The sequence below is a fragment of the Chiloscyllium plagiosum genome, chromosome 7 (assembly GCF_004010195.1).
Source record: "Chiloscyllium plagiosum isolate BGI_BamShark_2017 chromosome 7, ASM401019v2, whole genome shotgun sequence".
Taxonomy (NCBI): Eukaryota; Metazoa; Chordata; class Chondrichthyes; order Orectolobiformes; family Hemiscylliidae; genus Chiloscyllium; species Chiloscyllium plagiosum.
The window spans coordinates 109,651,595-109,669,283 of NC_057716.1; the positions used below are offsets into that span (position 1 = coordinate 109,651,595).

Consider the following 17,689-nt stretch of genomic DNA (forward strand, 5'->3'; position numbering starts at 1 on the left):
ACTAAAACATTTAAACCCTGGCACCTGCAACAGCCAATCCTGTCCCTGTTCTACCCATGTCTCCATAATAGCCACAACATCGAAATCCCAGGTACCAACCCACGCTGCAAGTTCACCTACCTTATTTCGTATACTTCTTGCATTGAAGTATACACACTTCAAGCCACTTTCCGGTTTATAGGCACGCTCCTTTGAGATTGATGCCATGTTCCTAACCTCCCTACACTCCAGGTCCTGCACCCTAAAGCTACAGTCTAGGTTCCCATGCCCCTGCAGAGTTAGTTGTTCATGTCCCCTCCTTGCTGCTCTTAGCTCTCTCTTCAGATCCTTCTTGGCTTCCTTATAACTCTCAATCGCCCCAACTGAACCCCAATGATGTTCTGCAAGGATAAGTTCTGGGACCTCTGCTCTTTGTGATTTTTATAAATGACTTGGATGAGAAAGAAGGGTGGGTTAGTAAGTTTGCCAATGGCACAAAGGTTGGAGGAGTGGTGGATAGTGTGGAGGGCTGTTGTCAGTTGCAAAGGGACATTGACAGAACTGGGCTGAGAAGTGGCAGATGGAGCTCAACTTGGAAAATTGTGATGTGATTCACTTTGGAAGGTTGAATTTGAGTGCAGAATACAGGGTTAAAGGCAGGATTCTTGGCAGTGTGGAGGAACAGAGGGATCTTAGGGTCCATGTCCATACACCCCTCAAAGGTGCCACCCAAATTGATAGAGCTGTTAAGAAGCCATGTGGTGTGTTGGCTTTCATTAGCGGGGGATTGAGTTTAAGATCTGCGAGGTTATGCTGCAGATCTACATAGCCCTGGTTAGACCACACCTGGAATATTGTGTTCAGTTCTGGTCACCTCATTATAGGAAGAATGCTGAAGCTGGAGGGAGGGTGCAGACAAGATTTACCAGGATGCTGCCTTATGAAGAAAGTTTGAGGGAGCTAGGATTTTTCTCCCTGGAGCGAAGATGATGAGAGGTGCACAAGATGATGAGAGGCATAGATAGAATGGATAGCCAGAGACTTTTTCTCAGGTGCAGAAATAACTATCACGAGGAGATATAATTTTAAAGTGTTTGGAGGAAGATTTAAGGGAGGTGTCAGAAATTGGTACTTTACACAGAGTAGCAGGTACATGGAATACACTGCCAGCAGTGGTAGACGAGTCAGATACATTGGGGACAGTCAAGTGACTCTTGGATAGGCATAGGGAATATAGTACAATAAAGGGTATATAGGTTAGTTTGATCTTAAAGTGGGATAAAAGGTTGGCACAGAGGGCCGAAGAACCTGTACTATCCTGTACTGTTCTATTTTCTATTATATTGACTGGCAGAGCAGGCTTGAAGGAGCAAATAGCCTACTCCTGTTCTTGGTTTTTGTTTCTATTATGTTATAGTTAGGGAGGAGAAAATGGGAGGGGGAGATGTGGACGAGGAGTGGAAGACAAATGTGAAAGAGATTTGAAAAGCTGCAAAGGAATTTGCACAAGTGTTAGTGTTTAATGTAGTTTAACTACTTATCGGAGGATATTGAGAGTGAGAAGACCTCAGAATTCCTGGGAAGATAGATTGAGTATTTGAGTTAGGATTTTGAACTCGTGGTATGTGAGTTTTAGTTTATGTGGATGAAGAATTTAATAATTACTCTGTCATTCTTTTTTGAGCCATGATCTTCACCAGTATGTGTAAGGGTACAGCTGAATGGGGCTCTCCTGGAGCGATAATGTGAATTTTCTTGTGTTATGAGTGTTTTCTGAGCAAATGTTATAAGGCATTAACTTGCATTTCAGTTAGAAGAATCAAAAATTGACCTGTGCTTAAACAAAAACACAGATTAGACAGCTTTTTGAGACAGTTCACAGAAGATTTCGCTGGGATCAGATGTAGGGACAGTTTCTCTTGGAGCAAGCAATGAGTTGAAATATTAAGAAATGGGTGACCTCAGTTTAGGTTGAAGGTTCTAAACAAACATTCTCGGTCTGGAACTATGAAGGGGTGATGTGAAGCTAAGAAAATTTTAAGGTCTGGTGTACGAATGATCATGGGGGGATAAAAAATCAAGTTCTTAAGATTGCAAATTGAAATAAACAGTTAAGTCAAACCGGTGTGTGAAGGCTGATGCTATAAAGTGATGGTGTTAGGATAGATGGGATTTTTCTCTGCTGTGTGTTTTGAAATCGATCAAATTGTTATGTTAATACCTTGCCTTTGTTCAATTTTATTTTCTATTTCTTCCACATAAAACCTTTGGTTATTGTTATAACCAAATCTGCAGAATTACCACCTTGGCTTAGCTTCATGATAGGAGACTCAGAATGGTGGTAGAGGCTGTTTGTATGGAGCCCAGTGTGCAGTGGTATGCCACAGGGCTCAGTGCTGGGTCCCTGATTGTTTGTGATATTCATCAAGTAATGTAGATGAGAATGTTGGGGAGAAGGGTTGGAAGTGCTAAGTAAGTTTGTTGATGGCATGAAGATTGGCCAGATGGTTGATAGCATGGAGAAGTGTTTAGTCACAGAAGGATATAAATGGATTGGTCAGATGAGCATATCAGAATCAGATAGAACAGATGGAATTTAACCCTGATAAATGTGAAACGTGCTACTCCAGATGGAGTACCAGGCTGTGCAGTCTGTGTATATGCAGATGAACTGGCAAGGTCTTATCAGACATCTTCACCCTATCCCTGCAGCAGGCCACTGTCCCTGCCTGTTTCAAGAGGGCCAACATCCCTGTGCCTAAGAAGGCTCATGCAGCATATCTCAAGGACTACCGCCCAGTGGCCCTAACTTTGGTGGTCGTGAAGTGCTTTGAAAGGATGTTCATGGCATTAATCAACTCCAGCCTCCCCGCTACTCTTGACCCACTCCAATTTGCCTATTGAACCAACAGATCCATGTCAGATGCCAAAGCACTCGCCCTTCACTCCTCCCTAGAACATCTTGATACCAAGAACAGCTACATAAGAATCCTACTCATCGACTACAGTTCAGCCTTTAACACTATTATACCCTCGAGACTGATTACTAAACTGAGTGATCTCGGACTAAGCCCCACTCTCTGCATCTGGATCCACAGTTTCCTGACCCACAGGCCACAATCAGTGAAAATTAGGGACAATATTTCATCACCATTAACACTCAACAGTGGAGCCTCCCACCGATGCGTACCCAGTCCCCTACTGCACTCACTGTATACCCATGACTGCATCGCCAAATACCAGACGAACGTCATTTACAAGTTTGCTGATGACACCACTATAGTTGGTCGAATCTCAGATGGCGACAAAACAGACTACAAACATGAGGTGGAAGACCTGGAAAAATGGTGCACTGAGAACAACCTGGCTCTCAATGCCAGCAAAACCAAGGAACTCATTATTGACTTACAGTGGGATGTTACTCATGCCCCTGCACCCGCACCCCCCCCCGCCACCGACACACACACACACACATTAATAGCACAGAGATGGAACAAGCAGACAGTGTCAAGCCCCTGGGAGTGGTCATCCACAATAAGCTTTCTTGGACTCTTCACGTGGATGCACTGATCACAAAGGCCCAACAACGTCTCTTCATCCTCAGGCAGCTAAGGAAATTTGGCATGATGACGAATACCCTTGCCAACTTTTATTGGTGTGCCATCGAGAGCGTTTTATCTGGATGATTGGTATGGCGACTGTACCATTCAAGATCGGAGACGGTTACAGAGAGTGGTGAACTTGGCCCGGATAATCACAAAGGCCAACCTCCCATTTATAGAATTCATCTACCAGGCTCACTGTCAAGGAAAGGCCAGCAGCATTCTCAAAGATCCATCCCACCCTGGCAATGTTTTTCTACAACCTCTACCATCGGGTAGAAGGTACAAAAGCTTGAACACACACACCAGCCAGTTTTGAAACAGTATGGACTTTACCAGTTTCCCCATTTCCCCATCCCCCACCTTACCTCAGTTCCAACCTTTCAGCTCAGCACCATCCCCATGACCTGTCCTACCTGCCTAAGTTCCTTTCCACCTATCCACTCCACCCTCCTCTCTGACCTATCACCTTCATTTGTGGGGATGAGAGAGACTCACGGTTGGTATGTTGCCTCCCAGGTGCCAGAGTTCGTGATGTCTCTGATCGTGTTTTTGGGATCTTTAAGGGGGAGGGGGAGCAGCCCCAAGTCGTGGTCCACATAGGCACCAACGACATAGGTAGGAAGAGAGATGGGGATTTAAGGCAGAAATTCAGGGAGCTAGGATGGAAGCTTAGAGCTAGGACAAACAGTTGTTGTTGGAAGGGTGGGTTAGTAAATTTGCAGACGACACTAAGGTCGGTGGAGTTGTGGATAGTGATGAAGGATATTGTAGGTTACAGAGAGACATAGATAAGCTGCAGAGCTGGGCTGAGAAGTGGCAAATGGAGCTTAATGCGAATAAGTGTGAGGTGATTCACTTTGGTCGGAGTAACTGGAATGCAAAGTACTGGGCTAATGGTAAGATTCTTGATAGTGTAGATAAGCAGAGAGATCTCGGTGTCCAGGTACACAAATCCTTGAAAGTTGCCATCCAGGTTGACAGGGTTGTTAAGAAGGCATACAGTGTTTTAGCTTTTATTAGCAGAGGGATCGAGTTCCGGAACCATGAGGTTATGCTACAGCTGTACCAAACTCTGGTGCGGCCACACTTGGAGTATTGTGTACAGTTCTGGTCACCGTTTTATAAGAAAGATGCGGAAGCTTTGGAAACGGTGCAGAGGAGATTTACTAGGATGTTGCCTGGTATGGAGGGAAGGTCTTACGAGGAAAGGCTGAGGGACTCGAGGTTGTTTTCGTTAGAGAAGATGGTTGAGAGGTGACTTAATAGAGACATATAAGATAATCAAGAGGGTTGGATAGGGTGGACAGGGAGAGCCTTTTTCAAAGATGGTGACGGCAAGCACAGGGGGCATAGTTTTAAATTGAGGGGTGATAGATATAGGACAGATGTCAGAGGTAATTTCTTTATTCAGAGAATAGTAAGGATATGGAATGCTTTGCTTGCAACGGTAGTAGATTTGCCAACTTTAAGTACATTTAAGTTGTCATTGGACAAGCATATGGATGTACATGGCATAGTGTAGGTTAGATGGACTTAAGATTGGTATGACAGGTTGGCACAACATCGAAGGCTGAAGGGCCTGTACTGCGCTGTAATGTTCTATGTTCACCCCCACCCCCATTCACCCATTGTACACCTTGCTACCTTCCCACACCCTCCTCTCTGACGCATCACCTCCATCCCCACCCCCAATCACCTACTGTACTCTATGCTACTTTCTCCCCACCCCCAGCCCACTCTCATTTATCTTGCCACCCTACAGGATTCCAGCCTCTATTCCTGATGAAAGGAATATGCCTGAAACGTCAATTTTCCTGCTCCTTGGATGCTGCCTGACCAGCTATGCTTTTCCAGCACCACTAATCCAGACCATTAATGGGGATTGTTAGTGCTAACAATAGATAGCTAACTATGTAATAATAAGTAGGCAAAAGTGAGGACTGCAGATGCTGGAAACCAGAGTCTAGATTTTGCCCAAAACCTTGATTTTCCTGCTCCTCGGATGCTGCCTGACCTGCTGGGCTTTTCCAGCACCACTCTAATCTATGTGATAATAAGGCCTGGTGTGCGGAGGTTGGAGTGAGGATATGGGAGAGCTCAAGTTATTGAACTCGATATGGAGTACAGAAGGCCACACAGTCCCCAGGCAGAAAATGAGTTGCTATTCTTCCAGCTTGCACAAAGCTTCACTGGAGCAGTGCAGCGAGCCGCGATAGAGATGTTGGCCAGGAAACAGAGTAGTATGTTGAAGTGGTAGAAAACTGAAATTTCAGGATTTTTTTTGGCGAATAGAACACAAGTGTTCTGTGAAGCAGTCACCCAATCAATGCTTTGTTTCCCCAAGGTAGAGGGGGTCATATTGTGAGCAGCGAATGCAATAGACTAGATTGTGTGAAGTGCAGGTAAAGCCCTGCTTCACTTGGAAGATATGTTTGGGCCTTTGGATATGGACAGATGCTACACCTTCTGTGATTGTAGGGGAAGGTACAGTGGGTCTCTAGGGAAGTGTTGGGAATGAAGGAGGAGTTGTCTAGGGTGTCCTGGTAGGAACAGTCCCTGCATAAGTCCCAAGGGAAGGGAGGGAGATACACGTCCGGTGATTATATCTTGCTGGAAATGGCAGCTAATAATCTCTGGATGTGGATGCTTATGGGATTGAACGGAAGGACAAGGAGGACCAGAGAACAGATGTCGGTGCCAAGCATTTATCTTAATTGAAGATCAAACTAACCTGCACACCCCTCAATTTACTGCCGTCCATGGGCTTGTTCAGCAGTCGCTTAAATGTCCCTAATGTCTCTGACTCTACTACCACTGCTGGCAGTGCATTCCATGCACCCACCACTCTGCGTAAAGAACCTACTTCTGACATCTCTCCTATACCTTCCTCCAATAACCTTAAAATTGTGACCAGCATGACAGCCATTTCTGCCTGGGGCTATTTACTCTATGTAAACTCTATGCCTCTCACTATCTTGTATACTTTTATCAAGTCACCTCTCTTCCTTCCACCCTCCAGTGTAAAAAGGCCGAGCTCACTCAACCTCTCTTGGTACGACAAGCCCGCCAAACCAGGCAGCATCCTGCTAAATCTCCTCTGCACCTTCTTTAAGGCATCTACATCCTTCCTATAATGAGGCAACCAGAATTGAACACAATATTCCAAGTGTAGTCTAACCAGGGTTTTATAGAGCTGCAGCAAAACCTCATTGCTCTTAAATTCTACTCCCTCCGTTAGTGAAAGCCAGAACATCATACACCTTCTTAACAACCCTATCAACTTGAGTGGCAACTTTGAGGGATCGATGTACGTGGACCCCAAGATCCCGCTGTTCCTCCACACTGTCAAGAATCAGGTCTTTAATCCAGTATTCAGCATTCAAATTCAACCTTCCAAAATGAATCATTTCACATTTACCCAGGTTGAACTCCAGCTGCCACTTCTCAGCCCAGCTCTGCACCCTGTCAATATCTTGCTGTAGCCTGCAACAGCCCTTGACACTATCTATAACACCACCAATATTTGTATCATGTGCAAACTTACTAACGCACCCTTCCACTTCTTCATCCAAATCGTTTATAAAACCTACAAAGAGCAGAGGCCCAAAAACAGATCCAGGCAGTACTTTCCATCTACTACCACTCACTGTCTTCTTTCGGCCAGCCAATTCTATATCACACAGTCAAATTTCCCTTTATCCCATACCTCCTAACTTTGTGAATGAACCTACTGTGGAGAACCTTATCAAATGCCTTACTGAAAACGTAAACAGCACAACCACTGCTCAATCTTCGTCAACTTGTCTCATCACGTTCTCGAACAACTCAATAAGGCTTGTGAGGCATGACCTACCCTCACAAATTCATAAGACTGACTGCTCTGTAACTCCGAGATTTCCCTATTCCCTTTCTTGAACAGAGGAACATTTGCCTCCCTCCAATCATCCAGTGAGGATGCAAAGATCATTGCCAGAGGTGCAGCAATCTCATTCCCTCGCTTTCCATAGTTACCTTGGATATATCTGGTCTGGCCCTGGGGACTTGTCTATTTCTATGCTTCCCAGAATTTCTAGTACATTCTCTTTCTTAATATCAATCTGTTCAAGAGTATTAACCTGGTCAACAGTGTTCTCACTAATCACAAGGTTCTTCTCTCTAGTGAATACGGAAGCGAAAACCTCATTTATGGCCTCCCCTACCTCTTCAGGCTCCAGGCACAAGTTCCCTCCGCTATCCCTGATCAGCTCTACCCTCTTTCTGGTCATTCTCTTATTTCTCAAATAAGTGTAGAATGCCTTTGGGTATTCCCTAATCCTTCCTGCCAAGATTTTTTCGTGTCCCCTCCTAGCTCTCTTCAGTCCATTTCTTTCCTAGCTACCCTCTAACGCTGTGCCAGATCCTTGCTTCCTCAACCTTAATTAAGCTTCCTTTTTCCTCTTGACAAGAAGTTTAATGATGACCATGAATCCATTGTCAATTGTCTGAAAAACCCATTGAGTTCACTAGATAGGGTGGACGGTGAGAGCCTTTTTCCTCAGATGGTGATGGCTAGCACGATGGGTCATAGCTTTAAGTTGAGGGGTGATAGATATAGGACAGATGTCAGAGGAAGTTGGAACACGTTGCCTGCAACAGTAGTAGACATGCCAACTTTTAAGGGCATTTAAATGGTCATTGGATAAACACATGGATGAAAATGGAATAGAGTAGGATAGACAAGCTTCAGATTGATGCACTGACTTGTGGAACCATCAAGAGTTGAAGGACTTATACTGAGATGTAATGTTCTACGTTCCAAGTTAAAAATCACACAACAGCAGGTTACAGTCCAACGGGTTTAACTGGAAGCACTAGTTTTCGGAGCGCTGCTCCTTCATAGAACATAGATAGAACATAGAACAATACAGCACAGAACAGGCCCTTCGGCCCACCATGTTGTGCCGAACATTTGTCCTAGCTTAAGCACCCAGCCATGTACCTATCCAATTGCCGCTTAAAGGTCACCAAAGATTCTGACTCTACCACTCCCACAGGCAGCGCATTCCATGCCCCCACCACTCTCTGGGTAAAGAACCCACCCCTGACATCTCCCCTATACCTTCCACCCTTCACCTTAAATTTATGTCCCCTTGTAACACTCTGTTGTACCCGGGGAAAAAGTTTCTGACTGTCTACTCTATCTATTCCTCTGATCATCTTATAAACCTCTACCAAGTCACCCCTCATCCTTCGCCGTTCCAATGAGAAAAGGCCTAGCACTCTCAACCTATCCTCGTACGACCTATTCTCCATTCCAGGCAACATCCTGGTAAATCTTCTCTGCACCCTCTCCAAAGCTTCCACATCTTTCCTAAAGTGAGGCAACCATAACTGCACACAGTTCATCATGTGGTTGTGTTCTATAACGTCCTTTAGGGAAGGAAACGGTCAGCCTTGACTGGTCTAGCCTATATATGACTCCAGACCCGCAACAATGTGGTTGAGTGTTAACTGCCCTCTGGCTAATTAGAGATGGCCACATATGACTGTGTGTGGAGTTTGCACATTCTCCACGTGTCTGTGTGGGTTTCGCCCAGGTGCTCCAGTTTCCTCCCACAGTCCAAAAATGTGCAGATTAGGTGAACTGGCCATACTAAATTGCCAATAGTGTTCAGGGTGTGTAGGCTAGGTGCATTAGTCAGGGGAAATGTAGAATAATAGAGTAAGGGAATGGTTCTGGGTGGGATACTCTTCGGAGGTTGGTGTGGACTTGTTGGGCCAAATGGCCTGTTTCCACATTGTAGGGATTCTATGAAATGCTAATCTAGCCAACGATGCCCTCATCCCATGAATGAATAAAAAAAAGTTTCTGTACTCTTTCAAAAGCCTTCATATCCTTCTGGTGACCAAAACACCATACAATATTCCAAATGAGGCCTACCTAAAGTTCTGTACAGCTGCAACATGACTTGAATTTTTATAGTCTTTGCCACAACCATTCCCATGTGTTCTACAGCACAGAAAAAAGGCCCTTTGGCCCATCAAATCTTTGCCATTCAAAAGCAATGGCATAACAATTCTAATCCCATTTTCCAGTACTTGGCTACAGCCTTGTATGCTTGGCATGAGAAGTACAATCTAAATGCTTCTTCAACGTGATGAGGGTTTCAGACGCTATGGATGGCTAGTTTCAGATCCCCATCACCCTCTGGGCGAAAATGTTTTTCTCACACCCCCTCTGAATATTCTATTCCTTACCTTAAATATTTGCCTCAGTCACTGAACACCTCGTAGGGAAATGTTCCTTCTATTCCAAGGAAAAGAACTCCAGTTTATCCTATCTTTCTTTATAGGTAAATCTCCTCTGCACCATCTCCACTGCTGTCACAACCCTCCTGTACCGTGAATTCCAGAAATGGGCACTATACATCAGTTGTGGACCATTCAATTTATTTTTATATGTACACAGTTCCAGCAACAATTTCCTGCTCTTACATTCTATGCCTCAGATAATAAAGGCACCTTTCCCTCATATCTTCTGAACCACTTTATCTATCTGTTCTGCTACCTTAAGGGACTGGTGGACATGAATATCAAAGTCCTGCTAATCGATAAGGTTCCCCACAGTAGGCTATTGTACAAAATGTGGAGGAATGGGACTGTGGGAGATACAGCAGTTTGGATCAGTAATTGGCTTGCTAAAAGAAGATAGAGGGTGGTGGTTGATGGGAAATGTTCATCCTGGAGTCCAGTTACCAGTGGTGTACCGCAAGGGTCGGTGTTGGGTCCACTGCTGTTCGTCATTTTTATAAACGACCTGGATGAGGGCGTAGAAGGGTGGGTTAGTAAATTTGCAGATGACACAAAGGTCGGTGGAGTTGTGGATAGTGATGAAGGATGTTGTAGGTTACAGAGAGACATAGATAAGCTGCAGAGCTGGACTGAGAGTTGGCAAATGGAGTTTAATGCGGACAAGTGTGAGGTGATTCACTTTAGTCGGAGTAACCGAGATGCAAAGTACTGGGCTAATGCTAAGGTTCTTGGTAGTGTAGATGAGCAGAGAGATCTGGGTGTCCAGGTACACAGATCCTTGAAAGTTGCTACCCAGGTTGACAAGGTTGTTGAGAAGGCATAAAGTGTTCTAGCTTTTATTAATAGAGGGTTTGAGTTCCAGAACAATGAGGTTATGCTACAGCTGTACAAAACTCTGGTGTGGCCGCACTTGGAGTACTGTATACAGTTCTGGTCACAGTATTATAAGAAGGATGTGGAAGCTTTGGAAAGGGTGCAGAGGAGATTTACTGGGATGTTGCCTGGTATGGAGGGAAGGTCTTACGAGGAAAGGCTGAGGGACTTGAGGCTGTTTTCATTAGAGAGAAGAAGGTTGAGAGGTGACTTAATAGAGACATAGAAGATAATCAGTGGGTTAGATAGGGTGGACAGGGAGAGCCTTTTTCCAAGTATGGTGACGGCGAGCATGAGGGGGCATAGCTTTAAATTGAGGGGTGCAGTCCATGTGCTGTAGATAGACCCACATAGGACAGATGTCAGAGGTAGTTTCTTTCCTCAGAGAGTAGTAAGGGTATGGAATGCTTTGCCTGCAACGGTAGTAGATTCGCCAACTTTAAGTACATTTAAGTCATCATTGGACAAGCATATGGATGTACATGGAATAGTGTAGGTTAGATGGGCTTCAGATTGGTATGACAGGTGGGCGCAACATCGAGGGCCGAAGGGCCTGTACTGCGCGGTAATGTTGTATGTTCTACGTTCCTCAGTGCTTTCTAGGTTTCTACCGTTCATCCCTTGCCTTGCTTGTCCTGCTCAAGTGCATCATCTCACACTGAATTCCATTTGTCACTGATCAGCCCATATACAACCTCCTTTTTGTTATTCATTCATGGGATGTGGGCGTCACTGGCTGACCAGCAATTATTGGCCATCTCGAGTTGCCCTTGAGAAGGTGGGGGTGAGCTGCCTTAGATTAGATTAGATTGCCTACAGTGTGGAAACAGGCCCTTCGGCCCACCAAGTCCACACCAATCCTATGAAGAATAATCCACCCCCAATCACTAATGCATTTAACTCTATGCGCAACTTAGCATGGCCAATTCACTTGACCTGCACATCTTTTGGATTGAGAGGGGAAACCGGAGCCCTTGCAGGAAACCCACGCAGACACAGGGAGAACGTGCAAACTCCACACAGTCAGTCACAGAAGGTTGGAATCAAACCTGGGCCCTTGTGCTGTGAGGCAGCAATGCTAATCACTGAGCCACCGTGCCACCCCTTCTTGAACTGCTGCAGTCCATGTGCTGTAGATAGACCCACATCATCATTAGGGAGAGAATGTCAGGAGCCTGACCCAGTGACATTGAAGGAACAGTGATTTATTTCCAGTCAGGATGATGAGTGGCTTGGAAGGGAACTTGCAAGTTGTGGTAATCCTGCCCTTCTCCTTCTAGATGGCAGTGGTCATGAGTTTGGAAGATGATTTGAGAGGATCTTTAGTATTTTTCTGCAATACATCTTGTAAATAGCACACACCACTACAACTGAACGTCAGTGTTAGAGTGAGTGGATGTGGTGCCAACCAAGCAGGCTGCTTTGTCTTGGGTGGTGTCTAGCCTCTTAAATGTTGTTGGTGCTGCACCCTTCCAGGCAATTGGGGTGTATTCCATCACACGTCTGACTTAAGTAGATGGCAGATAGTGGTTAGGCCACTTTTGGAATACCGCATTCAATTCTGGTTTCCCTGCTATAGGAAGTTGTGAAAGGGTTCAAAAAAGATATCCAAGGATGTTGCCAGGGTTGGAGGTTTTTAACTTTAAAAATCACACAATCACCAACTAAAGTTGTTTAATATATCATTACAACTCCATGACACTGTAACCCTTTTACTACAAATTCTGTGTCGTATGGTCATGTTCTACAACCACTTGAAGAGGCAGCACCTCGAAAGCTAGCACTTCCAAATAAACCTGTTGGTCTATAACCTGGTGTTGTGTGATTTTAACTTATCTAATTTAACAGACCTTATCAAAAGCCTTCCTGAACTCTAAGGAGACTACATTGATTGCATTGCCCTCATCTATATACCTGGTCACCTATTTGAAAAATTCAATCAAGTTGGTCAGACATTACTTCCCCTTAATAAAATAATGTTGACTGTTCTTGATTAATCCCTGCCTCTCCTAGAAATGTTTAACAGGTGAGGCTCAATAGTACCATGGTTAGAAAGCCAGCACAGCAATCAGCATCTTTACAATAAAAACCTAGGTTATGACTGAACTCACTCAAGTGGTTGTAATCATCCAGGCTGAAGTTCCACATCTTGGTGGCTGTATCTGCAATCACAGAATGAGAACAGAGGTGAGATGCAGTATTTGTTTGATTATACATCATTACCCAACTGATAAAACCAATAGTAATGGCATCAACCCTGCAGTCAGGATAAAATAGGGATGTGAAGTGGAAACAAAAACTGGAAGACACGTATTGCACCAAAAAGAGTAAATATCAATTATTATTCCTGTGGATACCTTTCTTCCTAATCTGGTCACTGGCTACATAGGGACCTGGTCACAACAGAACTGTCAAGAGAACTGCTAAGTATTTCCAGTCTAATTGATTTTTAGATAATTAAGCACACAAGACTACACAGGAATCACAGATGATTACATCAGCTTTCGCGGATCACATTCTTCAGGCCATACATCCACATTAATAAAACTTTTGGAGTTCTTCTACACAAATTATAGCTATCCAGAGATGACTACATAAGTGCAGACATCACCTCTTCTGCTTTAATACTGAGATGTAGGAGGTCAGCAGGGTAATGGAATCAGTTTTGGATTAATACAGGGCCATGGGGACAGAGCGGGACAGTGTGATCAGCTATGGATTGATACAGAGTTTTGTAGAGACAGTAGGATTCTGGGATTAGTATTTTTGATTAATACTCTACCATGGGGAGGTCAGGGCAGTTTGGAATTCATAGAGGGCTATGGGGAGAGACAGGAACAGTGGGATTAATTTGTTAATTGATGTAAGACAACGATGAGGTAGCAGGGCAATGGTCTTGTATGGGATGGATCTAGAGTTATACAGAAATACTGAGACAGTGGGTCAAAATCAGAAATTGCTGGCAAAGCTCAGCAGGTCTGGGTGCATCCATGAAAAGAAATCAGAAATCTGCCAGACCTGTTGAGCTTTTCTAGCAATTTCTGTTTTTATTTCCGATTTACAGCATCCACAGTTCTTTCGTTTTTAAGTGGGACAGTGGGGATGGTTCGGGAACTGGTTTTGGGCTATGAGGAGACATTGGGGTGATGGGATTAGTTTTATAATTGATGCAGGGTTATGGAGAAGTGAGATTGGTTTCGGATTAATACAATGCTATGAGAGAGAGGCTGTGGGATTAGTTTGAGATTGCATAATGTCTCCTAGGTTTTTACTGTAGCAAACTGTTGTTTTGGAAATAAGGTGAAAAGAATTAGCAAGAAGTTAGACCATAGGAGTATGATTAAAGTTTGAAAGGTTTTCATTTAATTTCCCTCTCTTTCAGATCTCCCTAACTCCCCCTCTCCCTCTCCCTCTCTCTCTCCTCTCCCCCCCCCCCCCCCCCCCCCATCTCCCTATCCCCCCTCACAATGGTTCTTCTGCACTTTCCTGTCTCTCCAGCCATCTTTCTTCTAACTGACCTCTCTTTCTCTTTGTGCTATACAATATAAGATTGAAATCTTACCAAAATTTCTACTTGGGATTGTTCTGAACATTGAAACAAGCTCTGCATTATATCCAATTTCCACACGAAATCGATCCTTAGAGTACTTCACACAGCTGCCTCTGTAATTATTGCTCCAGTTTCCGACTGAGGTTTCAGCTGAACTGAAATGGCTTTTCCCTGACTGAAAATGGGCATTGCCAGAAATAGATTGCCCCAAGTTTGTCCCAGCCCAAGCCTCCTGCTCCAAACTGTTAGATGCCAGCATATTCCTTTCCTCAGTTGTACATGATGGATTGCTTTTGGTCGTGGAGTCAGGTTGTGCTACCAGAAGAGTGAACTTAGTCTCCTCATTCTCCATATTGAGGGAGGCTTGAGGAACAGTGTCGATAATGCCAGCCCTTTGCTGTCCAGTGCATTCAGGTGATGCCATCTTTGCTGTAGAATCGCTCTGCTGTATCTGTCCAAGGTGACGGTGAGTTGGGGTGTACTGCAATCCATTCCGGTTACCGGATGGAAAGGCAGAGCTCTGTTGTGATAGTGCTTGCTGCTGCTGCTGCTGCGACGCTAACCTCTCTGCTCGCCTAGCCAGTGCCTTCAACCGATTTGCTTCAATCTGTCGTTTCTGATCTTCAGTCAGAGCCACTGACATTTTCCTTTATTGCTTCAAACTGTGCCAGTGTCAGCAATATCCAGTCGAGATTTTAAACTACAATCAAAGGTATGCAATCAATAATTAATTTTTAAAATGCAACAAGTCTGGAAATGTAGAAGCTGAAGAACAGATCACATTCTTAACCCCCATTCCAGGTTGTTGTATTGAACCTTCACTGGAAGAACAACATCTGAAACTGAGAAACAAAGGCTGGTATTCGTCACTGCAAATACAAACTCTAACCTAATATGAGCAAACAGATATTGAAACGTACAACAAGAAACAGAGGAACTCTCCCTGAACACTCACATCTCCATCAACACCGCCTCCAAACTCCGACATCATTCAGCGTACAATACCCCGAAAATCGAGGCCGAGGCTTCAGAACCCAACAGGCCAGGATCCAAGGCGCTGATTGGTACAACATCAACCAATCATCAACCGGACAACAGGCATGTGATAAGACGCGAGACGGCGATTTAAACAGAAAACTTCAACTGCCACTGCGGTTCAATAGAACATCACAGCGTATGTATTATTCTATACTATACAATAATATCATTATTACAGGCTACATCATTTAATGTTTAAGTTCATCAAGATCTGGGTAATATCCAGGTTTGGGCTGACAAATGGCAACTAACATTCACATCACACAAATGCCAGATGATGACCATTCCAATAAGAGAAAATCTAACCACCACTGAATACCCACTATTAAAATCCTGGGAGTCATGTTTTGGAGGCACCGGTGTTAGACTGGGGTGTACAAAGTTAAACTCACACAACATCAGGTCATTGTCCAACAGGTTAATTTGGAAGCACTAGCTTTAGGAGCGCTGCTCCTTCATCAGGTGGTTGGTCTGGGAGCAATCGTTGATCAGAAACTCAAGTGGACTCACGACAAGATGGCAGCAGAGTAGGATGCTCCAGCTGGAGTTCATCCGCTCCACCTGCTCTTTTCTTTCTTCTCTTATTCCTCCTAGTGCTTTTTGTTGCCTTCTTCCTTTTTTTCCCTTTGACTCCAGCCTCCGGCAATGATGCCTGGCCTCCGGTGATGATTCCTGGTCTCTGGTGAGCAATGATTCCTGGACTCTGGTGACAACTTCCAGTCTGGCACTGCAGCCTCCCATAGCGGCCTCCTGGTGTAGTGTGGCGGCCTCCTACAGTGGCGTCCCAGCATGGCATGGCAACCTCCTAGCCTGGCACAGCGGCTTCCTTCTGTCAGGGCCTCCTGACATGGCATGATAACTTCCTGGTCTGGCAAGGTGGCCGCCTCCTGTAGCGGCCTTCCGATGTGGCGTGGCGACCTTCTAGCCTGGCACAACAGCCTTCTCCCATAGGAGCCTCCCGGTATGGTGTGCTGACCTCTTGGCCTCGTGCAGTGGCCTCTCACAGCAACCTCTCAGCATGGCGTTGCGACTGTCCACCCTCCTGCAGTGGACTCCTTCTATTGGGGCCACCCGGCCTGGTGCAGCAGCTCCCAGTGTGGTGTGTTGTAGGCATGGTGTGGAGCCAGGGCCCGGTGCAGACTAGGTGTCAGCATGGTCTGCTGTACTGAACTTTTATTTCTGCAATGCTGGGCCAACTATTTCTGTATTGCCTAAAATCTTGTCACTAAAGAAACTTTTGTATCTAACTCAGTGCTGCCAATTGGCAATGTATAAACTTTTCACTATATTCGTGGAGTATATCATAGAGTCATAGAGATGTTCAGCATGAGAACAGACCCTTTCGTCCAACTTGTCCATGCTGACCAGATATCCCAATCCAGTCTAGTCCCACCTGCTAGCACCCGGCCCATATCCCTCCAAACCCTTCCTATTTTTTATACCCATCCAGATTTTTGCAAGGTTTGTAGCTCAGGTTGAGGTTTAGGGTGTAGGTTTGCTCGCTGAGCTGTAGGTTTGATGTCCAGACGTTTCATTACCTGGCTAGGTAACATCATCAGTGGCGACCTCCAAGTGAAGCGAAGCTGTTGTCTCCTGCTTTCTATTTATATCTTTCTCCTGGATGGGGTTCCTGGGGTTTGTGGTGATGTCATTTCCTGTTTGTTTTCTGAGGGGTTGATAGATGGCATCTAGATCTATGTGTTTGTTTATTGCGTTGTGGCTGGAGTGCCAGGCCTCTCGGAATTCTCTGGCATGTCTTTGCTTAGCCTGTCCCAGGATAGCTGTGTTGTCCCAGTCGAAATGGTGGGTTTTTTTCATCCGTGTGTAGTGCTATGAGGGAGAGAGGGTTGTGTCTTTATGTGGCTTGCTGGTGTTCGTGTATCCTGATGGCTAACTTTCTTCCAGTTTGTCCTACGTAGTGTTTGTGGCAGTCCTTGCATGGAATTTTGTAGATGACGCTGATTGGAGGGACAGGCTAAGCAAGGACTGCCACAAACACTATGTAGGACAAACAGGAAGAAAGTTAGCCACCAGGATTAGAGGAGTCAGAAGTTCCTTACTCCTGAGACCCACCGGGAACCCTTGGTAAATCTAAAGGTGGGACCGAAAGGGGAGGAGACAGTATTTTTGGTAGATATGGGAGCGGCCCAGTCATCCCTAAGTTTTAGACCTACTGGCATTAAATTAACTAACCAAAGAATCAGGGTTTTTGGAGTAAAAAAAATGAAGAATTTTTAGTACCCATTTTTGAGCCAACTTTAATTAAGGGAAGTAGTGAAGAAATAACAGGACGGTTCTTATATATCCCTGACCTCGGGAGCAATTTACTGGGTAGAGATTTGATTATTAAATT

At 44.8% G+C, this 17,689-nt stretch overlaps 1 protein-coding gene and 1 long non-coding RNA gene across 3 annotated transcripts in view; one reads left to right on the plus strand and one right to left on the minus strand.

Moving 5' to 3' along the window:
- Window positions 1–15,358, minus strand: part of smarcal1 (SWI/SNF related, matrix associated, actin dependent regulator of chromatin, subfamily a-like 1) — a 150,871-nt gene extending 135,513 nt beyond the window's left edge. The window contains exons 1-3 of one of the 2 annotated variants that reach the window (XM_043694414.1): window positions 15,254–15,358; window positions 14,311–15,140; window positions 12,860–12,910 (exon numbers count right to left, since the gene is read on the minus strand). In XM_043694414.1, the coding sequence (XP_043550349.1) occupies window positions 12,860–12,910; window positions 14,311–14,941 (682 nt within the window). In that variant the 5' untranslated portion in view covers window positions 14,942–15,140; window positions 15,254–15,358. The remainder of the gene's footprint in view (window positions 1–12,859; window positions 12,911–14,310; window positions 15,141–15,253) is intronic. The other variant, XM_043694416.1, reaches the window with a different exon arrangement.
- Window positions 15,359–15,417: 59 nt separating this feature from the next.
- Window positions 15,418–16,583, plus strand: LOC122551870. Its single transcript, XR_006312216.1, has 2 exons — window positions 15,418–15,472; window positions 15,973–16,583. It is a non-coding gene; the product is annotated as an uncharacterized LOC122551870 (long non-coding RNA).
- The last annotated feature ends 1,106 nt before the right edge of the window (window positions 16,584–17,689 follow it).